General features: G+C 39.7%; 1 protein-coding gene across 4 annotated transcripts in view; it reads left to right on the plus strand.

Moving 5' to 3' along the window:
- The window catches only part of LOC102268494 (hyaluronan mediated motility receptor), a 33,658-nt gene extending 21,319 nt beyond the window's left edge, over positions 1 to 12,339 (plus strand). The window contains exons 13-18 of one of the 4 annotated variants that reach the window (XM_070373046.1): positions 5,122 to 5,268; positions 5,528 to 5,680; positions 5,768 to 5,867; positions 6,695 to 6,871; positions 10,040 to 10,202; positions 11,135 to 12,339. In XM_070373046.1, coding sequence (XP_070229147.1) covers positions 5,122 to 5,268; positions 5,528 to 5,680; positions 5,768 to 5,867; positions 6,695 to 6,871; positions 10,040 to 10,202; positions 11,135 to 11,154 — 760 coding nt within the window. In that variant the 3' untranslated portion in view covers positions 11,155 to 12,339. The remainder of the gene's footprint in view (positions 1 to 5,121; positions 5,269 to 5,527; positions 5,681 to 5,767; positions 5,868 to 6,694; positions 6,872 to 10,039; positions 10,203 to 11,134) is intronic. The other 3 variants (XM_070373045.1, XM_005889208.2, XM_070373043.1) reach the window with 3 other exon arrangements.
- Positions 12,340 to 26,458: the final 14,119 nt, after the last annotated feature.

The following is a 26,458-nucleotide window of genomic DNA, read 5'->3' on the forward strand; positions in this document are numbered from 1 at the left end:
TTCCATTATGGTTTATGTCAAGATACTGAATATAGTTGCCTATACTATATAGTAGGACTTAGTTGTTTATTCATCCCATATATATGGCTTCCCTGGTGGCTCAGAGGTTAAAGTGTCTGCCTGCAACGCGGAAGACCTGGGTTCGATCCCTGGGTCGGGAAGATCCCCTGGAGAAGGAAATGGCAATCCACTCCAGTATTCTTGCCTGGAGAACCCCATGGATGGAGGAGCCTGGTGGGCTACAGTCCACAGGGTCGCAAAGAGTCGGACATGACTGAGCAACTTCACATATATACTAGTTTATATTTATAGTTTATAATATAATCTCATAGCCCATCTTCTTGATAGATATTATAATGTATCTACTTCCTATCCAGTCTACTTATTTTCCCTTTTTTAAAGAAAGTTTATTTTGGAGGGCACTACAAATTACAAAGGATAATACAACAAACACTAGTACATCACACAGTCTCACACTGAGTGTATTAATGTTAACATTTTTACTTACTGTATTTACTTTATATAATTTTGGATGGAGGGCTCTTCTTTTATCTATTTTAGTATATTCAATAAAAAGATACAATGTGTACAGAAATCCTAAATCATAAAGGTAAATTTAACATGCATGAGCTCATAGAAGACAACCTATAAACCAAGAGTTTCAACAGCTTGCGACCTATATGAATCCTCCACTGTCCCATCTTCATTCCTCCCCGCAGCAGGTAACACCATCTCAAAATCTACATCAGTTACTTCCTTGCTTTTTTCCTGTGTATAATTGTATAATGTATGTCCATATGAATAATACCTAATTTTGCTTTTTCCAGAACTTCACCAAAAATGTCCTAGTAGTATATGCCATATCCTGGGACTTGCCTTTTCACTCTGCATTATGTATGTTTTTAGTGTTGAATCACAGTATTGCCTGAGACTATAGTTGGAGCTTAGTCCAACATGACTAAGTTGGACTTAGTCATGTCCAACTCTCTGCAATCTCATGAACTGCAGCACACCAGCCTTCCCTGTCCTTCACTATCTCCTGGAGTTTGCTCAAACTCATGTCCATTGAGTCGATAATGCCATCCAGCCATCTCATCCTCTGTTATAGAATATTTGATCTTATCAGTCTACCACTATTTATCCATTCTGGCTTTGGGCTTTTGGGTTGTTTGCCATTTCTTTCATTTTATTAACAGTACTGTGAATATTCCTGTGATCTCCTCTTACATACCTGTAAGAATTACTCTAAAGTCACATTTAAGTGAGTGTTCAACTTCAAAATTTAATTCCAAATCATTTTACAAAGGGGAGGTGAAAATCTACACTCCCACTAGTGATATATGAGTTCCCATTGATCTACCTCCTCTCTGAAGCTTGTTAGACTTCATAAATTTTGCCAGTATACTAAATGTAAAAGGACCTCTTCTTGTGGATAATTCATTTTTCCTTTTCTGTAAAAAGCTTATATATGACTTTTATTCATTTCTCTAGAGCATTATCTTTTCTTGGTTGATTTGTAGGGTTTTTATCAGCAATATGGGAAGTAGATATCTTACAGAGTGTGGCTTGTCTTTTCATTTTCTTTATGGTTTCCTGTGATGAATGGCAATTCTTGATTTTAGTGTTGTTAAACTTATAGAGTTTTATGTGAACACTTTTACATACAAAAACTTCTTTCTATCCTAAGAACTTAAAGATATTCACCTTTTTTTTCCCTAAGTTTCAAAATTGCACTTTTCATTTTTCCACCTAGAACTGATTTCTGTATGTGTAGTGATAAAGGGATAAAATTCATATTTCTTTTTCCATATGGATAATCAACTGCCTAATACCCATTCATTAACTAGTACCTTCTAATCTCTCTGATGTGTTCCTGCATCTGATATATTTTGACATACATAGCGTATATATGTGTGTGTGTGTGTGTGTGTGTGTGTGTATGTATGTACATGTATGTGTGTGTGTATATATATATATATTTTGTTTTGTTTTTTGAATTTTTGGCCATGCTGTGTGACATGAGGAATTTTAGTTCCCCAACCAGGGATCAAACTCAATCCCCCTACAGTGGAAGCAGAGTCTAACCACTGGCCTACTGGGGAAGTCCCTATATATTTTAATTTTTATATGTCAGCATACATATAATTAATATACATATGACAAACCTAGACAGCATATTAAAAAGCAGAAACATTACTTTGCCAAAAAAGATCTGTGTAGTCAAAGCTGTGGTTTTCCAGTAGTCATGTATGAATATGTGAGTTGGACCATAAAGAAGGCTGAGCACTGAAGAATTGATGCTTTTGAACTGTGGTGTTGGAAAAGACTCTTGAGAGTCTCTTAGACTGCAAGAAGATCCAGTAAATCCTGAAGGAAACCAACCTTGAATATTCTTTGGAAGAACTGATGCTGAAGCTGAAGCGCCAATACTTTGGCCACCTGATATGAAGAGCCAACTCATTAGAAGAGACTGTGATGTGGGAATGATTGAGGGTAGGAGAAGGGGACAACAGAGGACAAGATGATTGGATGGCATCTCTGATTCAATGGACATGAGTTTCAGCAAGCTCCTGGAAATGGTGAAGGACAGGGAAGCCTGGTGTGCTACAGTCCATGGGGTCACAAACAGTTGGACACTACTGAGCAACTGAACAACAACTATATATATCTGTATACATATATAATTTTTAGTGCTGTTCACAACTCTGGAAAGAAATTTTCCTTCTTGATACTTTGAAAACTAGTGCCTTTAGAGGCATTCTGTGATGTCAGTCACCATTAGTATGCGAGTAGCATTAAAATTTATTTCTTCAGACCAGACCTCTCCCTTCATCCCCTACTCATATATTCAGCTGCCTACTTGACTTCAAGTAGATCTCTCACTGTTGTCTGGTATTAACCCCACCAAAACAACTCTAGATCATCTTTGTCTCCCTTTGTCCCTCTCGTCTCTCATTCTTGTTGATCACAGTCGGTGACATCTCCATCTTCTGAGTTTCTCCTTCCGTAAGTCTTGAGTCATCATAATCATCTTCTCTCCCTTTCTCCCAACATTCAATCTCTTTCTTGAGTTTTTCCATTCTGCCTCCAAAAGAGATCTCACATTTTTCTTTTGCCAATTCCTTGGTCCAATCCTCCCTTAGCACTCATCTGGGCTGAAAAATAATCATCCTCTGGTTAATCCTCCAGTTCAGCATTCCTGGCCCTCCCCAGTCAGTTCTCTGCATATCTCTGGAATAATTTACACACTTACTTAAGAGACCTTTGAAGTATGTTCTTTATCATTCAGGTAAGGCCACTGTGCCCCTCCAGTAAGGACTCATGCCTCTTGCTTCTGCTCCTGCCTCTCTTGTTCTTTTTTTTTTTTTTTTTGGCCTCTCTTGTTCGTTAGACTCTTGTCACAGCTCTTTTTTTTTTTATGCTTAGTATTTTATTTATTTGTATTTGGCTATGCTAGGTCTTCATTGCTCTGTGGGCTTTTCTCTAGTTGCAGTGAGTGGGGGTGCTCTCTAACTCTGGTGCGCGGGCTTATCAATGAGGTGGCTTTTCTTGTTGAGGAGCGTGGGCTCTAGGGCACTTGAGTTCAATAGTTAACAACACAGGCTCAGTAGTTGTGGCACACAGGCTTAGTTGCTCCACAGCATGCGGGGTCTTCCTCAGACTGGGGATTGAACCCATGTCTCTGGCTTGACAGGTGGATTCTTTACCACTGAGCCACCAGGCAAGCCCCAGTCCCAGCTCTTAGTGGACTGTGTTCTACCTGCCTCCGAGCACATACACATCTTTGCCCTCTGAAATACTTTCCCCAATTGGCTCGCTAAATCCTTCTTATCCATCACACCTCATTTCAGTTCAGTTCAGTCGCTCAGTCGTGTCCGACTCTTTTCGACCCCATGAATCAAGGCACACCAAGCCTTCCTGTCCATCACCAACTCCCGGAGTTCACTCAGACTCACATCCATCGAGTCAGTGATGCCATCCAGCCATCTCATCCTCTGTCGTCCCCTTCTCCTCCTGCCCCCAATCCCTCCCAGCATCAGAGTCTTTTCCAATGAGTCAACTCTTCCCATGAGGTGGCCAAAGTACTGGAGTTTCAGCTTTAGCATCATTCCTTCCAAAGAAATCCCAGGGCTGATCTCCTTCAGAATGGACTGGTTGGATCTCCTTGCAGTCCAAGGGACTCTGAAGAGTCTTCTCCAACACCACAGTTCAAAGGCATCAATTCTTTGGCGCTCAGCTTTCTTCACAGTCCAACTCTCACATCCATATGTGCCCACAGGAAAAACCATAGCCTTGACTAGACAAACCTTTGTTGGCAAAGTAATGTCTCTGCTTTTGAATATGCTATCTAGGTTGGTCATAACTTTCCTTCCAAGGAGTAAGCGTCTTTTAATTTCATGGCTGCAGTCACCATCTGCAGTGATTTTGGAGCCCAGAAAAATAAAGTCTGACACTGTTTCCCCATCTATTTCCCATGAAGTGATGGGACCGGATGCCATGATCTTCGTTTTCTGAATGTTGAGCTTTAAGTCAACTTTTTCACTCTCCACTTTCACTTTCATCAAGAGGCTTTTTAGTTCTTCTTCACTTTCACACCTCAACTTAATTGTAAATTCCTCAGAAAAGCCTTTTCTGAATCATGAAGCAAAATGTAGGTTCTCCAGTTTTATCAGCTAACATGTTCTGTAGTTTGCCTTTAAAACACTCAGAACAAAGTTAATTATGTAGTTATTTTTCCTTTTATTTTGCAACAACCTGAAGAGGCATTTTTTTCTATCACCCGCAAGATAATAAAGTATGACAGTAGGTAGAGGGATTGTGTGGGGTTTTTGTTTTGAGGTAATTTCCATGTTTGGTAGTTGATTTCTTTTTATCTTTGTTCATAGATTCCGCCCATACTAGGCACTTGACTCTTTTCTTTAAAGGAACCGCGTATGTCATATAAGTTCGTGTTTAGTATTAACTTGACTTCAAAACATTGAATTCTTACCTGTGCAAATGTGAAAATACATAAGGTTTTGTTTGTTTTACCTAAAAGTGTATAAAATATAAACCAATCAGCTATAGATTTGTCGTGCATATGTTAGAAAAATCCTTTAACCTTGTTTTTTAAAAAATAAGCTATAAAGCCTCAACAGCAAGTGAGCTAAAAGATCTTAAGGTGCAGAACGAATCACTTAAGGAAAAACTGGCCAAGGCTGAGCAAAGTGCAGAGGATGTCCGAGATCAAGTATTGGCCACTGAGAACTCAAATCAAGAATATGCAAGGTATGTAGGAGAAATAAAACCTACCCACACCTGTGGTCTTAGAACCATTAGGACAATTGGATGTTGCTGCAAGCCAGCTACTAAGTGATGCAGAAAACTGTAGTCCCATGGCTTGCTTTGGGTGATCTTCAATGGTGAATTATGAATTTACACAGTTTAAAAAGTATAATTCTTAACAGTTCTTTGAGATTCTTTTTTTAAAAAAGGTAATTTAAATGGCTATAACTTTCTTAATGGACTCTTCTCTCTCAAACCCAAGGATGCTTCTAGATCTGCAGACCAAATCAGCACTTAAAGAAGCAGAAATGAAAGAAATTACAGTTTCTTCTCTTAAAAGAATATCTGATTTGCAGAACCAACTCAAGCAACAAAGCGAAGACTTTAAGAAACAACTGGAAGAGGAAGAAGCAAGGTAATCTAGGTTGAAAACTAAAATGCCACGCGTCTCAAGTCATTTTTTCTAGTATAGTGTGGTTTTTAATTTAATTTTCCCTTACAGAAAAGCTGGAAAAGAAAACTCAATAGCAGAATTAACTGAGGAAATGAATAAGTGGCGTCTCCTCTATGAAGAATTATATAATAAGACGAAGCCTTTTCAGGTCTGTTAATTAGGACTTAACTTATTTGTATTTGAGAATTCGTATTGTTCCGTATCACAGTCATGGCAGTGACATGGTTCTTCTGAAAGATCATTTTGCTGCCAGTTTAACTTCCTATTACAGAAGGTTTATTATAGATGTTACTACATTATTATGCATACATTTTTAATATAGGCTTTATAGGCTTAAATATTACCCCTTAATGAGGTTCTTAAAAGTTAATACCTTAGAAGGCTCTCCTGATATGAACTTTTGATAATCTATGTAAATTTATGACACTTATTTTTTTATGATCTTTCTCAATGTTCCTCTAATTAACGCTTAAAGGATAAATGCAAATCTGGGTACTTAGAGTCAGAAGACAGTATTGGTTATAATATGTTGTGGTAATACAGATTAGCCCAGCTAGCAGGTCTTTTCATTGTTTCTTTCTTTCTGTTTCATTGATCTTTGAAATGAAAAGTAACCTTTTATTTTAAAAAAAGACAATTTATGGAGAGCCCTAAGAGTAAGTCAATATAATATATTTTTGTTTTTTGCCTTTTTTGTTGTGGTGGTTGTTGAGTTTCTTGTTTAAATATTTATTTACTTTTTTGGCTGCACCGGGTCTTAATTGCAGCATGTGGGATCCAGTTCCCCAACCAGGGATCAAACCTGGCTCCCCTGCACTGGGAGCCTGCAGTCTTCTGCAGTCTTAGCCACTGGACCACCAGGGAAGTCCTGTCTTGCCTTTTTACTTTCTTTCATTTTATTTTCCTTGTAGTTAATACGAGTTAAGTAGGATTTAATAGTTTTAAGTCTTAACTTCACAAAAAAATCTTTTTCAGCTACAACTGGATGCATTTGAAGCAGAGAAACAGGCTTTGTTGAATGAACATGGTGCGGCTCAGGAACAACTAAATAATCTAAGAGATTCATATGCCAAATTATTGGGTCATCAGAATCTAAAGCAGAAAATCAAGCATGTTGTGAAATTGAAAGATGAAAATAGCAATCTCAAATCGGTTTGTAAAGTCACGTTTACTTTTGTTGATATTGGGGTGGGTGGTTTTTATTTGATCAGGGTAATACTGACTTCATAAAATGAGTTGGCAAGTGTTTCACCTTTTCTATTTATGGAATAGTTCGTGAATTATTGATATTAATTCTTTACTGAATGTGTAGTGGAATTCAGTGGTGAAGGCATCTGGACCTGGACTTTTCTCTGTGGATGGTTTTTGATCAATAATTTAATCTCTTCACTTGTTATAATAGGTCCATTCAGATTGACTATTTCAACTCAAAACCCATGGGATGCAGCAAAAGCAGTTCTTACAGGGAAGTTTATAGCAATACAGTCCTACCTCGGATTGACTATTTCTTCTTGAGACAATTTCAGTAGTTTGTGTCTTTCTAGGAATATGTCCATTTCATTTTCTGATGTGTTGATTCACAATTGTGTGCCATATTCCCTTACATTCCTTTTTATTTTGATAATATCAGTAGCAATGGCCCCTCTTTCATTTCTGTTTGTAGGAATTTGAGTCTACTCCCTTTTTTTTTAAGTTCCTTCACTTCAAATGTTTATAATGGCTTTAAACCCTTTTTTGGATAAATTTGATATTGGGTTACTCTCTTGGGCAGTTGTTGTTGCCTGCTTTTCCCCAGTATATAAATCATGCTTTCCTGTTTGCGTACTTTGTAATTTTTCGGTTAGAAAATGGATGTTTTAGACAATATATTGTAGTACCTCTGGGTACTGCCGTCCCCTTGCAAGTATGTTGTTATTTTCTTGTTTAGTGAAGTCTGTTCGTCCTCCCCATTCCCCACTAGTTTGTGCCTCTGATGTTGCTTCTGAGGGAGGTTCAGTTTGGGGTGTGTACACAGTCACCCTGAGATGACGCTGGTTTGGGTAAGGCTGCCTCCTTCTCTCCCTGATCACACATAGTTGCTGGCTTATCCCCCTGTTATTTTCAACATTGCCCCAGGTCATAAATTCCTCTACAGATTCAGTTCAGTTCAGTTCAGTTCAGTCTAGTCTGTCAGTCGTGTCCGACTCTTTGCGACCCCATGAGTCAAGGCACGCCAGGCCTCCCTGTCCATCACCAACTCCCAGAGTTCACTCAGACTCACATCCATCGAGTCAGTGATGCCATCCAGCCATCTCATCCTCTCTCGTCCCCTTCTCCTCCTGCCCCCAATCCCTCCCAGCATCAGAGTCTTTTCCAATGAGTCAACTCTTCACATGAGGTGGCCAAAGTACTGGAGTTTCAGCTTTAGCATCATTCCTTCCAAAGAAATCCCAGGGCTGATCTCCTTCAGAATGGACTGGTTGGATTTCCTTGCAGTCCAAGGGACTCTCAAGAGTCTTCTCCAACACCACAGTTCAAAAGCATCAATACTTTGGTGCTCAGCTTTCTTCACAGTCCAACTCTCACATCCATACATGACCACAGGAAAAACCATAGCCTTGACTAGACGAACCTTTGTTGGCAAAGTAATGTCTCTGCTTTTGAATATGCTATCTAGGTTGGTCATAACTTTTCTTCCAAGGAGTAAGCGCCTTTTAATTTCATGGCTGCAGTCACCATCTTCAGTGATTTTGGAGCCCCCCAAAATAAAGTCTGACACTGTTTCCACTGTTTCCGCATCTATTTCCCATGAAGTGATGGGACCAGATGCCATGATCTTCGTTTTCTGAATGTTGAGCTTTAAGCCAACTTTTTCACTCTCCTCTTTCACCTTCATCAAGAGGCTTTTTAGTTCCTCTTCACTTTCTGCCATAATGGTGGTGTCATCTGCATATCTGAGGTTATTGATATTTCTCCTGGCAATCTTGATTCTAGCTTGTGCTTCTTCCAGTCCAGCATTTCTCATGATGTACTCTGCATAGAAGTTAAATAAGCAGGGTGACAATATACAGCCTTGACGTACTCCTTTTCCTATTTGGAACCAGCCTGTTGTTCCATGTCCAGTTCTAACTCTACAGATTAATCCAATCTAATTCTGGTTCCTTTGTTGGAACTGTGTTTTAGGTCAGTGATTGGCTTTGTTCTGGCTACAGGAGGGCTCCTCCCACCTGTCTTATTCAACACTTCTCTTCTACAAACTAGTCAGCTTACAGTTTAGCCCAGTTTTTAATCACTTCCCATTCCCTTGCACCACACAGCCTCTACTGTTCTTAAGGGCACCCTTCAGCTTGAAGTGCTCTAAGCTCTGTTGTAAGTGAAGTCACTATCTCTGGGAATAAATTAGGAGCTCTGTGTTCTCCTCCTAGTCATAATTTCTGAGACAAGGCTTCAGATCTGGATTTGGGAACAATGGCAAGCTTTCCTCTGAGTGACACCTATGTCCCTGTAGCTGGATGTTTAGTAGACTTGGGGAGAGGGAGATGAGCAATCTGAGGGTTTCTCACTTTGCCTCTGTTGGCTTGGAACCATCATCTCATGAGGCAGGTAAAGGGTGATCAGGGTCTGGGTATTTTCAGCACTCTGCACCTTGGTTTCTTGAAAGAAAAGACCTACACACACACCTCTCAGCCACATTTTCTGTGGTTCAGATCAAGGAAGAGGCTAGGGGCAAGATGAGAGATACTGACATCCTGCTCCTCTTGGCAGGAGAAGCCTCTGACTGGGAGCAGGGAGAGGAAGGAACCCTCTGCTCCGGTCTGCAGAGGTCTGATGTGGAGTCTCTGCTTTGCTAAGCAAGGACTAGGGTGAGAGGGAACAGGATTGGTTCAAACACAACAGGACATTGCCTTTTTTAAAAAACAAAAAGCACTTTTGTGGATCTGCTTGAATTGTTTCTTCACTTGCTATTTTACCTTAAGGCTATTTATAGAGGCTTTAAGTAGTTGCTTTTTTGGTAATTTTTTATGTCACTAGGGAGCAAGTCATCAGAGCTTCTCATGCTGTCTCACCAGTAGTGAATCTCAGCATTTAATTTGGTATTGAACTTTTATCAGAAATACAACTTTGTACCTATAGAGGGACAGGAAGATTTAAATAACTTGTTATCTTCTTTGTCATAGTTGTTCATTTTGTAATTTATAGTCTGAAAGCCTGTATGCAGTAGGCTTTTGCCATCAAGGTTTGAAAAAAGAGCAACTGTGGAATTGTCAGTAATGTCGGTAGCACATTTCACCAACATGATCTTCTATAATTATTTACGGACTGTGTTTTTTCTTACGATAGGAGGTGTTAAAACTCCGTGCTCAGCTTACTAAAAGAAAACAAAGTGAAGCAAAACTTCAGGAGGAATTGAATAAAGTTCTGGGTATCAAACACTTTGATCCTTCAAAGGCTTTTCTTCATGAAAGTAAAGAAAATTTTGTTCCCAAAACTCCATTAAAAGAAGGTAAGAAATGAATAAACATACAGAACTGTCATCTTCCTTTGGATTTGCTTTCACAGCACTGAGCAAGTTATCTATCTTTATGAACTGTGAAAATCTGTTAACAGTTTCTGATATCTTATATCTTTCTTGAAAACTTGTCGTACTTCTTTCTCTATTTTTTTATATTTACTTATTTGTTTGGCCATGTGGCTTAGTTGCAACACGCAGGATCTTTAGTTGTGGCATGCAAACTCTTAAGTTGCAGCATGTAGGATCTAGTTCCCTGACCAGGGATTGAACCCAGGGCCCCTGCGTAGGGAGTGTGGAGTCTTAGCCACTAGACCACTAGGGAAGTCCCCTTGTCTGCCATTTTTGCTCATACCCACTCCCTACCAGAAATAATCCCTCTATCACACCCTTGATATTTTGTAACCTAAACATCCAATTTGTAATTTTGGAGAAGTAGATTTTTGTTTTTTTCTTTTATGTTACTTATTCCCTTTATTTTTGGCTGCACTGGGTCTTTGTTGCCGCTCTTGGCCTTTCCCTAGTTGTGGTGAGTGGAGGCTACTCTTCACTGCGGTGTGAGGGTTTCTCATTGCGGTGGCTTCTTTTGTTGCGGAACACAGGCTCAGTAGTTGTGGCACACAGGCTTAGTTGCTCCTTGGCATATCGAATCTTCCTAGACCAGAGATTGAACCCGTGTCCCCTACACTGGCAAGTTGATATCTATCCACTATACTACCGGAGAAGTCCATTTTTCTCTCTTGACTACAATCTCTCTATCTTTGACAATAAACTGAAATTGGCTGAAATAGCAAATGAAGAAATATAAATAAAATGCTAGTATTGCTTCATCTTCCTTAGAGAAGGTAAACTGCTTTTTGTTCATAATGACCGATGCATTAGTTTTAATTTAGAAAACTAACACTGCTGTTTAATACTCCTTCCAGGCAATACAAACTGCTCCTGAGCTCTTAGTGGAGTTTCAAGAATCATGCAAGTAAACATCTGAAAAACCTGTTGAAGATTATTTTGTTCTTACTATTTTTTATTATTATTATTTTGCTTACTATTGTGTTTATAATATTTTTAATACTCTTATTTAATACTAACTTCCTGTCCTTACATAGGTGAAAGGAAGTTTGACCGTTTTTACCAGTGTTCTCTGACATTCTAGTTACAATAGTCAGTACTTCCTCCTTGATGCTCACCCTTATTATCTCATTCTTAATGTTCTGATGCTTTCCAGCTTTGCTCACTCATCCCATCAAATCAGTAGTCTTTTAAAAATCATTCTCATACTATCATTTCCCTATTCTGAAACCTTAGGTTTTTTTTAATTTGATGCTGAAGACCTTTTCTAGTCTGAATCTCTTATGCTAGGCTAAAATACCTTGGCTTGTTCTTGCCTCTACTTTAATTCTCCTAATAATGTTCATTCTGTCCCAACCATCATCCGTTTATCCAGTTCAAATAAGAAATAGAGGCAAGCTTTTTTCCATAGTTATCTCTTACCAAAGCCACTGAGTTGGTTAATAATTTGCAGATTTCTAGACCCCATCCCAGTCCTCTTAAATTACAATCTGTTTTGGTCTAGAAATCTGATTTTTTTTTCTCATAAACAGCAGTTAATTCTAAGAAACTCAGCTTGTAACCTCTTTTTTGCCACACCACACACCAAGTGTGGAATCTTAGTTCCTGACTGGGGATCGAACCCATGCTTCCATGGAACCACGGAGTCATAACCACAGGACTGCTGGGGAAGTCGCTGCTCATAACCTCCTTAGAGAATTCGTCTAGCTGCTTAACATCTGTCTGATTCCTGGGTGTTTGATTAATATTTATGTATCATGAAATAAAATTACATGTTAAGTCACTGACCCAATTATACAACTTGTATTATATGAAATCACTTAATGCTTCTATTTAAGGTGCATTTATTGTCCCTGCCCTCCTCTCCCCATACTGTTTGCAGAACCACTAATGGTATTAATAGTATACTACTTAGAAAGTGGTCATTCTCCACCTAAAATACCTGATCTACACAGTTGGTATATTATAAGCCACCTTTTTGTCATGTTTCCCCATTGATGGACCAACAGCGACTATTTTAATCAGGATAACTTTTCTTAATAAATTATTTTATTAGATCTTAATACATAGTTAAGTTCAAAGGAAATGTAGAAATTAGAAAAACTGTCAAATAAAATGGAATCATTCAAGATTTCTGCTTTTAGCCAAGATGAAGTAACATGGATCAGATTTATTGCTCCTCCCACCCTACACACACACACACACACGCATGCACGTGCACCCTAAAACTCTCCAAGAAAGACAAAATATATAAAAGAATGATTTTCATGATGTTAAACATTAAAAAAAAAAAATCCCTAAGACATGGGGAAAATCAAGGTGAATCCTACAATTCATCCATGTTTACAGCCTTGAGAGAGTTTGCAAACATACATAAAAGGGAAACCCAGGCAAAGCCCAGCCAACTAACCGAGTTGAAAAGCCCGAAGTGAGATCTGCTGGGGAGACCAAAGATACTGGAGACTGCAGGACAGAGTACTGAAAGGACAAAATTGCAGGAGAGAATTGTGGAGATACACAAAGGGTCCCTCAAGGAATCACCTGCATACTGACTAGGTAGGCATATGAGGAAACTGCCTGAAGCCTGGGGAAGAACCATCCCCCGAAATTAAAAGTAACAGTGCTCAAAGCTCACACAGGCTAGAAATACTGCCTGTTCCCACCAGCCTAACTTGAAAACCTCATGATTTATAGGGAACTGACTAGGATATGCAGAAGGGTTCGGTACTGGGGAATAATTAGTCCTAAAGTGAGCACTCTAGTACCACTTAACAAATCTTAAAAAAGGAAAACCCAAGAGGATCGATCCTTTCTAAGAAAATTATTACAATTTTGGAACAAAGCTCAAGAAACTGCATAGGTTTATAAAAATGTCAAGCACCCAAGAATGTAAGTTTTACAGTTTCTTAACATCCAATCAAAAGATCACTAGACATGCAGAGAGGCTGGAAACATCATCTCCTGAAGAGAAGATTCAATCAACCCAGAACTGAATTATCAGAGAACATCACAATGGCTATTTTATATATGCCACATATATCAAAACTTAGTGAAGATATTTAACATTAAAAAAGAATCCAAATTGAACTTGTAGAGATAAGAACTACAGTATATAAAAAAAAAAAAAAAACCCTCAATGGGAGTACAGAGAGAAGGCATTGCAAAAGGAAAGATTAGTGAACTTGAAAACAGCAATAGGCACTATCCAAAATGAAACACAGAAATGAGGTTCAAAAAACGAGCAGAACACCAATGTACTCTGGAACAACTTCAAGCAGCCTAACATATATGTAATCAGAGTTCCCAGAGGAGGGAAGGAGGGGACAGAAAAATCACTTCTGAAGAAGTAATGGTGGAAACGTTTCCAAATAGGAAAACTAGAACCCTAGGAACAATAAATATGAAACATCACAACTGCTGAAAAGCAGTGATAAAGAAAAATTGTCAACCTAAAACTATCTCAACAAAAATAGTTTTCAGAAGCAGGGATGAAAAATTATTTTCAGACATAAAAAAAACTTAATAGTCTCTTTAAAATATAATTGTTAAAAAGAACAGCAAGAGTATGGTCTGTAGTTTAGACATGTTTTAAATTACATAATGACAGCAATAGCTCAAAGCCTAGGAGGAGAAAATGGAAGAATATGATTGCAAGTTCTTTATACTATATGTAAAGTAGAATAATGTTACTTGAAGACAGACTGTGGTAACTTAATAATACATACTATAAACCCTAATACAATCACTAAAATAAAGCACTTGTCAATAAGTCAACATATAAAGAGTCAATTCAAAAGGCAGAAAAAAAACAACAGATGAGTCAAAAAGAAATTAATATAATTAAATTTAATCATATTGACAGTCATATTAATGTAAATGGTCTTTACTTCAATTAAAATGCAGAAATGATCAAATTGGATTACAAAGCAAGATGACTATATGCTGCCTACAAAAATGCACTTCATGTATAATGACAGAAATAAGGTCAAAAATACAAGGATGTTAAAAGATACACCAAGCTAAAGGGATAGGAAGACCTAGTCCCTCCTTCCCCTGACAAACACCCTAATTCAACAACAGTACGGAGACAGATTCCCTTTGGAAATGGGGAAACAATAGTCTCTCCAACAAATAACGTTGGGAAAATTGTATATCCAAATGCAAAAGAATGAAATTGGAACCTTACCTTACACTATACACAAAAATCAACTCAAAAAGGATTAAAGGCTTAAACGTAAAACCTTAAACTAAAACTACCGTAACAAACCATGGAAAACACTTTTATGACATTGGTCTTAGCCGCGATTTCTTGGTTGTGATACCAAAGGTCAGTCAAGAAAAACAAAAATGGACAAGTAGGACTGCATCCAACTAAAAAAGTTTCTGCCTAACAAGTGTGGGCAAGGAAGTGTTACACACTGTTGGAAATTTAAAATGGTGCAACACTATGGAAAGTATGATGGAACTTTCTCAAAAAAAATTAAAAATGGAACTACCATGAAAGTCACTCAGTTGTGCCCGACTCTTTGTGACCCAATGGACAGTAGCCCACCAGGCTCCTCTGGAGCTGGATACTGCAGTGGGTTGTATCTTCCCGACCGAGGGATCAAACCCAAGTCTCCTGCATTGCAGGCAGACTTTACCGACTGAGCCACCAGGGAAGCCAATGTCCAGCAATCTCACTTATGTATATTTATCCCAAATAATTGAAATTGGAATCTCAAAGAGATACTTACACCTTCATGTTTATTGCATTGTTATTCACAATAGCTAAGATGTGGGAATGGATGAACAAAATGTGGTAATATACCTGTAGTGGAATATTATAAAGCCTTTAGAAAGAAGGAAATCCTGCCACGTGCAAAAAATGGATGAACCTTGAGAAGATTATGCCAAGTAAACTTAGCCAAACACCAGAGGACAGAAACTGCATGATTCCACTTAACATGAGGTATCTAAAATATCCAGAATCACTGAAGCAAAGAGTACAGTGGTGGTTGTCAGGGCCTGGGTGGCAGAGGAAATGTTGCTGTTCCGTCACTCAGTCGTGTCCCACTCTTTGCAGCCTCATGGACTGCAACATGCCAGGCTTCCCTGTCCTTCACCATCTCCCCAAGCTTGCTCACTCATGTCCATTGAGTCAATGATGCCATCCAACCATCCATCATGGAAATGAGGAAATGAGTTGCTAATTAACAGGCATAAAGTCTCAGTTGTGTAAGGTAAGTTCTAGAGACCTGCTCTACAACATCATACCTATAATTAAAATACTGTATTTTACACTTTAAAATTTTCTAGAGGGTAAATTTGTTAAATGTTCTTACCACACACACACACACACAAGATGATGTGCCAAGATTATGCTAACAGATTGAAAACAGAAACTAGAGTGGCTGTATTAATATCAGACAAAATAGATTTCTTAGCAAAGAATATTACCAAGAATATGTTTCATGTGATAATGATAAATGAATCAGTTCATCAGGAGGCCAAAATAAACATTTATGTAGCCAATGATAGTCTGAAAATACATGAGTCAAAAAATTGATAGATTTACAACGAGAAATAGAAAAATCTAATTACATAGATATATCAATAGCCTCCCTCAAATTGTAGAACAAATAGAAAACTGGAAAGAATATAGAAGATTTAAAAAATATTCTGAACCAACTTGATCAAATTGGTGTTTACAGAAATCCCCTAACACGAGCAGAATATTTTGTAAGTGAGCACAAGAATTTGCCAAGATTGACTATTTATACACTGGGTCATGAAAACAGTCTCTATAAATTTAAATGGATTCCAGTCATACCAAGGGTGTTGTCCATTGACAATGGAATTGAATTAGAAGTCAATAACATAAGTCTCTGGAAAATCCATAAATAGTTGGAAATCAATTATCACACTACTAAATGAGATATTGGTCAAAGAATAAATCTGAAAGGAAAATAGAAACTATTTTGAATAGATTGAAAATGAAGACACAATATATCAAAGCTTGTAGAATGCTGCTAAAGCAGATTTAGAGCAAAATTACCTCACTGGTGGCCTTTATTTCCAAAAAAGAAAGGTTTCAGATCAATGAACTCTTAATGTAGAAATAAGTAAAAGAGCAATTTAAAACCAAAATAAGTAGGGGGAAAAGAAGAATAAAGGTCAGAGGAGAAATCGGTAAGCTACAAAACAAAAGTAAAGATCAATGAAAAATGTTTAATTGAAAACCAATAAAAGTGATAAACCTCTAGCTAATCAAGAATATAAAAATACATTAACTACCAGTATCAGCAGTAAGAAAGGTGACAATATTACTTTTGTGGGTGATGGATACATTCACTATCTTGATTATGGTGATGATTTTATCGGTATATATTGTACATATCCTTGTTGCTCTCGCCGTAACGAAGACCCAGCACAGCCAAAGTCAATAAATTAGTTTTTGAAAGTAGTTCATTTTGAAACAAGTTTTAATATTGAGATTATTATCTCAATATTGGGCTACTGTTTTGTTTTGTTTTGTTTTCCTTTATCAAACTGGGCTACTGATTTTAAGTGGCTTTATTTATTTACCTGAAGACCTTTTTTGGAGGGTCTTTGGGGATTAGTTTTATCTTTTATTGATGTAAGACCTATTTATTTTTACATGCATTATTCTTAGTTTACATTTGTTCAAAGAAAACTAGTTTTCAACCTTTGAAAATCTGGAACTTTATTGGGGGGAATTGGGAGGTTCAGAATGTGTTTGTTTTTTAATCATTAATGGAAGAAAATCCCTTAAGGGAAAAAAATATGCCCATTAAACATTTTGTAGATGCTAATGATTTCTTCCCTTTCAAAAATATGAGGACAATGGGACAGTTATTAGGAGGAATCTATGCTACCACTTCGGAGAAGGCAATGGCACCCCACTCCAATACTCTTGCCTGGAAAATCCCATGGACGGAGGAGCCTGGTGGGCTGTAGTCCATGGGGTTGCTAAGAGTTGGACACACTTTCACTTTTCACTTTCATGCACTGGAGAAGGAAATGGCAACCCACTCTGGTGTTCTTGCCTGGAGAATCCCCAGGATGGGGGAGCCAGGTGGGCTGCCCTCTATGGGGTTGCACAGAGTCGGACATGACTGAAGTGACTTAGCAGTAGCAGCAGCATGCTACCACTTGTATGATGGTTTTAGACTGAGAACATCAAGTCCCAACACCTAACCCCATCCCAATTCCAGCATTATACAATCCTTCAAGTATGAAATAATTAACATCACCTTTATCTCACTGTATAAAATATAAAATTCCATTTATTAGCAGTTTTAACTGATATTTGGATCAGCTTCAAAGTGTATTCCGAGGGTGTTGCTAACACCACTGCAGAGGGCCTATAATTTCTGAGAGGTAATTTTTTTTTCTTTTGTCTTTTGGCTGTGCTGGATCTTTGTTGCTGAGGGGGTTTTCTCCAGTTGCAGTGCACAGGCTTCTGATTGCTGTGGCTTCTCTTGTGAAGCACGGTCTCAGGCGAGAGAGCTTCGGTAGTTGTGGCACACAGGCTCAGTAGTTGTGGTGCCTGGGCCCACTTGCCCTGAGGCATGTGGAATCTTCCCTGACCAGGCATCAAACCTCTGTCCTCACATTTCATAGTTCTTAACCACTGGACCATCAGGGAAGTCCTATCAGGGTTTCTAAAATCTGCTAGAGGCTATAGAAATAACCAAGACAATGCCTAACTTCAAAGTTACAGTATAGCAAGAAAGACAGTCAAGCATAAATGTAAAATTACAAACTGATTTAACTACTCTGAAGAAAAAGGAACACTGCTTAAATAGTATAAGGATAAACAGAGGTACAGAATATAGTAAAGAACAGCAGGAGTTACACCAACTACATGGGTGAGTGGCCAATGAGGTGTTCCATAAAGTTGTTAATAATAATAACAATAATAATAACAGTAGTAGCCGTAGTAGTGGAGAAGGCAATGGCAACCCACTGGAAAATCCCATGGGTGGAGGAGCCTGGTGGGCTGTAGGCCATGGCGTTACTAAGAATCAGGCATGACTGACCAACTTCACTTTCACTTTTCACTTTTATGCATTGGAGAAGGAAATGGCAACCCACTCCAGTGTTCTTGCCTGGAGAATCCCAGGGACAGAGGAGCCTAGTGGGCTGCCATCAATGGGGTCATACAGAGTCGGACACGACTGAAGCGACTTAGCAGCAGCAGCAGCCGTAGTAGTAGTCCTGGCTTTCTGCAAACAAAGACTATCTAAGGGGAAATTTTTAGGCCTTTTAGAATTCAGCTGTGGTAAGAAGAGGTGGCAAGAATACGCAGAAGAACTATACAAAAAAGATCTTCACGACCCAGATAATCACGATGGTGTGATCACTCATCTAGAGCCAGACATCCTGGAATGTGAAGTTAACTGGGCCTTAGAAAGCATCACTACGAACAAAGCTAGTGGAGGTGATGGAATTCCAGTTGAGCTCTTTCAAATCCTGAAAGATGATGCTGTGAAAGTGCTGCACTCAATATGCCAGCACATTTGGAAAACTCAGCAGTGGCCACAAGACTGGAAAAGGTCAGTTTTCATTCCAATCCCAAAGAAAGGCAATGCCAAAGAATGCTCAAACTACCGCACAATGGCACTCATCTCACATGCTAGTAAAGTAATGCTCAAAATTCTCCAAGCCAGGCTTCAGCAATACATGAACCATGAACTTCCTGATGTTCAAGCTGGTTTTAGAAAAGGCAGAGGAACCAGAGATCAAATTGCCAACATCTGCTGGATCATGGAAAAAGCAAGAGAGTTCCAGAAAAACATCTATTTCTGCTTTATTGACTATGCCAAAGCCTTTGACTATGGATCACAATAAACTGTGGAAAATTCTGAAAGAGATGGGAATTTTCAGACCACCTGACCTGCCTCTTGAGAAACCTATATGCAGGTCAGGAAGCAACAGTTAGAACTGGACATGGAACAACAGACTGGTTCCAAATAGGAAAAGGAGTACGTCAAGGCTGTATATTGTCACCCTGTTTATTTAACTTCTATGCAGAGTACATCATGAGAAATGCTGGACTGGAAGAAACACAAGCTGGAATCAAGATTGCCAGGAGAAATATCTATAGCCTCAGATACACAGATGACACCACCATTATGGCAGAAAGTGAAGAGGAACTCAAAAGCCTCTTCATGAAAGTCAAAGTGGAGAGTGAAAAAGTTGGCTTAAAGCTCAACATTCAGAAAACGAAGATCATGGCATCTGGTCTCATCACTTCAGGGCAAATAGATGGGGAAACAGTGGAAACAGTGTCAGACTTTATTTTGGGGGGCTCCAAAATCATTGCAGGTGGTGACTGCAGCCATGAAATTAAAAGACGCTTACTCCGTGGAAGGAAAGTTATGACCAACCTAGATAGCATATTCAAAAGCAGAGACATTACTTTGCCAACAAAGGTTCGTCTAGTCAAGGCTATGGTTTTTCCTGTGGTCATGTATGGATGTGAGACTTGGACTGTGAAGAAGGCTGAGTGCCAACGAATTGATGCCTTTGAACTGTGGTGTTGGAGAAGACTCTTGAGAGGCCCTTGGACTGCAAGGAGATCCAACCAGTCCATTCTGAAGGAGATCAGCCCTGGGATTTCTTTGGAAGGAATGATGCTAAAGCTGAAACTCCAGTACTTTGGCCACGTCATGCGAAGAGTTGACTCATTGGAAAAGACTCTGATTCTGGGAGGGATTGGGGGCAGGAGGAGAAGGGGACGAGAGAGGATGAGATGGCTGGATGGCATCACTGACTCGATGGCTGTGAGTCTGAGTGAACTCTGGGAATTGGTGATGGACAGCGAGGCCTGGCGTGCTGCGATTCATGGGGTCGCAAAGAGTTGGACACGACTGAGCGACTGAACTGAACTGAACTGATGATTGGTTTGCATACCCAGGGAGTACCAGGCTAGAGTGTGTTGGAGGTGTGGATAAGGTCTCTTTAGAAGGAATGGCCTATCACTTCATTTCAGTTCAGGCACTCAGTTGTGTCCGACTCTTTGCCACCCCATGAACTGCAACATGCCAGGCCTCCCTGTCCATCACCAACTCCCAGAGTTCACTCAAACTCACGTCCATTGAGTCAGCCATCTCATCCTCTGTCGTCCCCTTCTCCTCCTGCCCCCAATCCCTCCCAGCATCAGAGTCTTTTCCAATGAGTCAACTCTTCGCATGAGGTGGCCAAAGTATTGGAGTTTGAGCTTTAGCATCATTCCTTCCAAAGAACACCCAGGGCTGATCTCCTTTAGAATGGACTATACTTTGGCCTATTCCTTAAGCCTCTAAGCTTTTGCCTCAAGGTTTTTACCAAGGTTTTACCAAGCTTACTACAGGTAAAAATCCAAGTGCTGAGAAGCTTGGGCCCTGTCTCCTCCACTCAGGCCTTATATCTCTGTAACAGCCCTTAGGGCTTCCCTGGTGGCTTAGAGGGTAAAGCTTCTGCCTGCAATGTGGGAGACTTAGGTTCGATCCCTGAGTCGGGAAGATCTGGAGAAGGAAATGGTAACCCACTCTAGTACTCTTACCTGGAAAATCCCATGGACAGAGGAGCCTGGGAAGCTGCAGTCCATGGGGTCACTGAGTCAGACACAATTGAGTGACTTCACTCTTCCTTTAGTAGCCCACCATAGTCACAGAAAACTAGCCAATCTGATCACATGGACCACAGCCTTGTCTAACTCAATGAAACTAAGCCATGCCATGTGGGGCCACCCAAGATGGGAGGGTCATGGTGGAGAGGTCTGACAGAATGTGGTCCACTGGAGAAGGGAATGGCAAACCACTTCAGTTTTCTTGCCTTGAGAACCCCATGTACAGTATGAAAAGGCAAAATCATAGGATACTGAAAGGGGAACTCCCCGGGTCGGTAGGTGCCCACTATGCTGCTGCAGATCAGTGGAGAAGTAACTCCAGAAAGAATGAAGGGATGCAGCCAAAGCAAAAACAATACCCAGCTGTGGATGTGACTGGTGATAGAAGCAAGGTCTGATGCTGTAAAGACCAGAATTGTATAGGAACCTGGAATGTCAGGTCCATGAATCAAGACAAATTGGAAGTGGTCAAACAAGAGATGGCAAGAGTGAATGTCAACATTCTAGGAATCAGCGACCTGAAATGGACTGGAATGGGTGAATTTAACTCAGATGACCATTATATCTACTACTGCGGGCAGGAATCCCTCAGAAGAAATGGAGTGGCCATCATGGTCAACAAAAGAGTCCGAAATGCAGTACTTGGATGCAATCTCAAAAACGACAGAATGATCTCTGTTCGTTTACAAGGCAAACCTTTCAATATCACGGTAATCCAAGCCTATGCCCCAACAAGTAATGCTGAAGAAGCTGAAGTTGAACGGTCTATGAAGATCTACAAGACCTTTTAGAACTAACACCCAAAAAATATGTCCTTTTCATTATAGGGGACTGGAATGCAAAAGTAGAAAGTCAAGAAACACCTGGAGTAACAGGCAAATTTGGCCTTAGTATACTGAATGAAGCAGGGAAAAGGCTAAGGGTTTTGCCAAGAGAATGCACTGGTCATAACAAACACCCTCTTCCAACAACACAAGGGAAAACTCTACATATGGACATCACCAGATGGTCAACACCGAAATCAGATTGATTATATTCGTTGCAGCCAAGATGGAGAAGCTCTATACAGTCAGCAAGAACAAGACCAGGAGCTGACTGTGGCTCAGATCATGAACTCCTTATTGCCAAATTCAGACTTAAATTGAAGAAAGTGGGAAAATCACTAGACCATTCAGGTATGACCTAAATCAAATCCCTTATGATTATACAGTGGAAGTGAGAAATAGATTTAAGGGACTAGATCTGATAGACAGAGTGCCTGATGAACTATGAACGGAGGTTCGTGACATTGTACAGGAGACAGAGATCAAAACCATCGCGTGGAAAAGAAATGCAAAAAAAGCAAAATGGCTGTCTTGGGAGGCCTTACAAATAGCTGTGAAAAGAAGAGAAGCAAAAAGCAAAAGAGAAAAGGAAAGATATAAGCATCTGAATGCAGAGTTCCAAAGAATAGCAAGGAGAGATAAGAAAGCCTTCCTCAGTGATCAATGCAAAGAAATAAGAGGAAAACAACAGAATGGGAAGGACTAGAGATCTCGGCAAGAAAATTAGAGATACCAAGGGAACATTTCATGCAAAAATGGGCTCAGTAAAGGATAGAAATGGCATGGACCTAACAGAAGCAGAAGATGTTAAGAAGAGGTGGCAAGAATACACAGAAGAACTGTACAAAAAAGAGTTTCATGACCCAGATAATCACGATGGTGTGATCACTCACCTAGAGCCAGACATCCTGGAATGTGAAGTTAACTGGGTCTTAGAAAGCATCACTATGAACAAAGCTAGTGGAGGTGATGGAATTCCAGTTGAGCTCTTTCAAATCCTGAAAGATGATGCTGTGAAAGTGCTGCACTCAATATGCCAGCACATTTGGAAAACCCAGAAGTGGCCACAGGACTGGAAAAGGTCAGTTTTCATTCCAATCCCAAAGAAAGGCAATGCCAAAGAATGCTCAAACTACCACACAATTGCACTCATCTCACATGCTAGTAAAGTAATGCTCAAAATTCTCCAAGCCAGGCTTCAGCAATACGTGAACCGTGAACTTCCTGATGTTCAAGCTGGTTTTAGAAAAGGCAGAAGAACCAGAGATCAAATTGCCAACATCCGCTGGCTCATCCAAAAAGCCAGAGAGTTCCAGAAAAACATCTATTTCTGCTTTATTGACTATGCCAAAGCCTTTGACTGTGTGGATCACAATAAACTGTGGAAAATTCTGAAATAGATGGGAATACCAGACCACCTGACCTGCCTCTTGAGAAACCTATATGCAGGTCAGGAAGCAACAGTTAGAACTGGACATGGAACAACAGACTGGTTCCAAATAGGAAAAGGAGTACATCAAGGCTGTATATTGTCACCCTGTTTATTTAACTTCTATGCAGAGTACATCATGAGAAACGCTGGGCTGGAAGAAGCAGAAGCTGGAATCAAGATTGCCGGGAGAAATATCAATAACCTCAGATAATGCAGATGACACCACCCTTATGGCAAAAAGTGAAGAGGAACTAAAAAGCCTCTTGATGAAAGTGAAAGAGGAAATTGAAAAAGTTGGCTTAAAGCTCAACATTCAGAAAACGAAGATCATGGCATCTGGTCCCATCGCTTCATGGCAAATAGATGGGGAAACAGTGGAAATAGTGTCAGACTTTATTTTGGGGGGCTCCAAAATCACTCTAGATGGTGACTGCAGCCATGAAATTAAAAGACGCTTACTCCTTGGAAGGAAAGGTATGACCAACCCAGATAGCATATTCAAAAGGAGAAACATTACTTTGCCAACAAAGGTCTGTCTAGTCAAGGCCATGGTTTTTCCTGTGGTCATGTATGGATGTGAGAGTTAGACAGTGAAGAAAGCTGAGCGCGGAAGAATTGATGCTTTTGAACTGTGGTGTTGGAGAAGACTCTTGAGAGTCCCTTGGACTTCAAGGAGGTCCAACCAGTCCATTCTAAAGATGGGCCCTGGGTGTTTTCTGGAAGGAATGATGCTAAAGCTGAAACTCCAGTACTTTGGCCACCTCGTGGGAAGAGTTGACTCATTGGAAAACAGTCTGATGCTGGGAGGGATTGGGGGCAGGAGGAGAAGGGGATGACAGAGGATGAGATGGCTGGATGGCATCACTGACTCAATGGATGTGAGTTTGAGTGAACTCCGGGAGTTGGTGATGGACAGGGAGGCCTGGCATGCTCAATTCATTGGGTCGCAGAGTCGGACACGACTGAGCGACTGAACTGAACTGAACTGATATCCCACCAGGAATGAATGAAAGTTCTAATTGCTCAAAATGCTTGTTAAAGTATAATGTTAGGGAAATTAAAACGGAATTACTTTTGTTCAGGCTTCAAAAGTCAGGGAGCAGGCCTCTGACCAATTTCTGACCTTGCCTGACCTCTGTCTGGATTCCAGTTGGCCTGGGAGTACACCAATTGTTACCAGCTAGTCTAGGGGCAATTTAGATAAGAAAGGGAATAGATATTGAAATTTCTTAAGCCCCTGAGAGCTTGGCCAAAGGCCCCTCCCCACCCCCCACAAGAAGTCTTATGACTCACAAGGTGAAACAAATACCATTGTAAAAGTTAAAAAAAAGAGCTGCATTTTTGCATATAAACTGATGATAGTTTACAGCCTGGGATTATTAGGGAGAGCCCGCAGAAGCTGCAATTTGAAGTCTCACCCACAGGGTGCACACACCACCCAGGACCCTTTTCCCAACTGGAACTCCAGATTGCTGTTATTTGGGGACTTCCTGGTGCTGTTCAAGTCTGAATATACGTTGTCTTCCCAATTTGGTGATATGTAAGCTGTTACTTCTATTGTTTCTATTTCTCTTCTTTTAATAACTATTTATTGAAATTATGTATATTGGATTGTATACTGACTGTATTATAGCTGAATACTGTGCTTCCCTGGTGGCGCAGAAAGTAAAGATTCTGCCTGCAATGAAGGAGACCCAGGTTCGATCCCTGGGTTCGGATGATCCCCCGGGAGAAAGGAATGGCTACTAATTGCAGTATTCTTACCTGGAAAATTCCATGGACAGAGAAGCTTGGTGGGCTACAGTCCAAAGAGTCAGATATGACTGAGCGCTTCTTTCACTTCTCATTGAAATTAAGTCAGATAATCTATTAAATAATAAGATTGTTTATTGTGTGTGTAATGAGTGGTTTCTTTTATTAGTGAATCCTTGGAACCTAAAAGGAAAGTAAAACTTTCTACAAATGTTATCTGTAGTTTGTAAAGCATCTGTTCGAAACTTATGTCCATTTAAAAAATGATTTTTAAAATACTTTGAGTTGGAGTTTAAGTATTCTGAATGTAAGTACTTTTAGATAAATGTATCAAGATCATTTTCCCCAGTCTGTTTTACTTATTTTCTTAATTTTGTCTTCTGATTAACAGAAGTTTTAAATTTTGATGAACTTTCAGTTCAGTTCAGTCGCTCAGTCGTGTCCAACTCTTTGCAACCCCATGAAGTGCAGCACACCAGGCCTCCCTGTCCATCACCAACTCCCGGAGCCTACCATTGAAAAGGTGATGCCATCCAACCATCTCATCCTCTGTTGTACCCTTCTCCTCCTGCCCTCAATCTTTCCCAGCATCAGGGTCTTTTCAAATGAGTCAGCTCTTTGCATCAGGTGGCCGAAGTATTGGATGAACTTTAATTCATCACTTTTTAAAAATTGTATATTCTTCATCACTTACAGACCATCTACATGCCTCATACCGTTTACCAGGTGCTTTATAGGAGTGGAATATAAAAAGTCATGTTTTTCTAAAGCTCTACATGAATGGCAATTTTTAAAAAAGCTTTTAATGAATTTTTACAATATTGCTTCTGGTTTTTATGTTTTGGTCTTTTGACCAGAGAGGCATGTAGGATCTTAGCTACATGCTAAAGTGTAGCTAAGAACTCTCAACCCCTCCGTTGGAAATCGGAAGTCTTAACCATTGGTGGATCACCCAGGAAGTACCTGAATGGCAATTCTTTTTGTTGGTTGTTGTTAAACTGTTAAAAGGCCTTAATCCAGAATAGTGGTTCAAAATTTAACAGAGTATATTCAATACCCTTTAAACTTTAAAAATAGGATTGCCAGGCTTCACTTGATTTTGTTTCATAGATTTTTCGGTGCTGGTAGGTCTGGGAATCACGGAAACAGGAGTCCTTAAAGCTCAGCCAAATTTAAATTACTCCACCCACCATTTCCTCAAACGGGACAGGACATATTAATGGAAATAACCTGTTGGTTTTTAACATCTGCGTATTGTTACCACAAGTGCCTTTTACCGGTCCTTTGAAATAATTAATTAGAAACCACTGGAGAACTTTACCAAACGGATTCTGTTGTAATCAGACATAACTCAATAAACTATTTCAGAATAGGAATCAATTGCATGGCCTGCGTGCTTTCCAACTGCTGGCTCTTGCTTTTCTTTCACAAGAGAAAATTGCAACAAGTCTTCACAGGAAGCTTTTTGTGGTTGTATCTATATTTCTTTCTAAGTTGGTTCTCCTAATGGTTTTGATAATGGACCTTATTTGGCTGGCAGTACAACATGAAACTT

The sequence above is a fragment of the Bos mutus genome, chromosome 7 (assembly GCF_027580195.1).
Source record: "Bos mutus isolate GX-2022 chromosome 7, NWIPB_WYAK_1.1, whole genome shotgun sequence".
NCBI lineage: Eukaryota > Metazoa > Chordata > Mammalia > Artiodactyla > Bovidae > Bos > Bos mutus.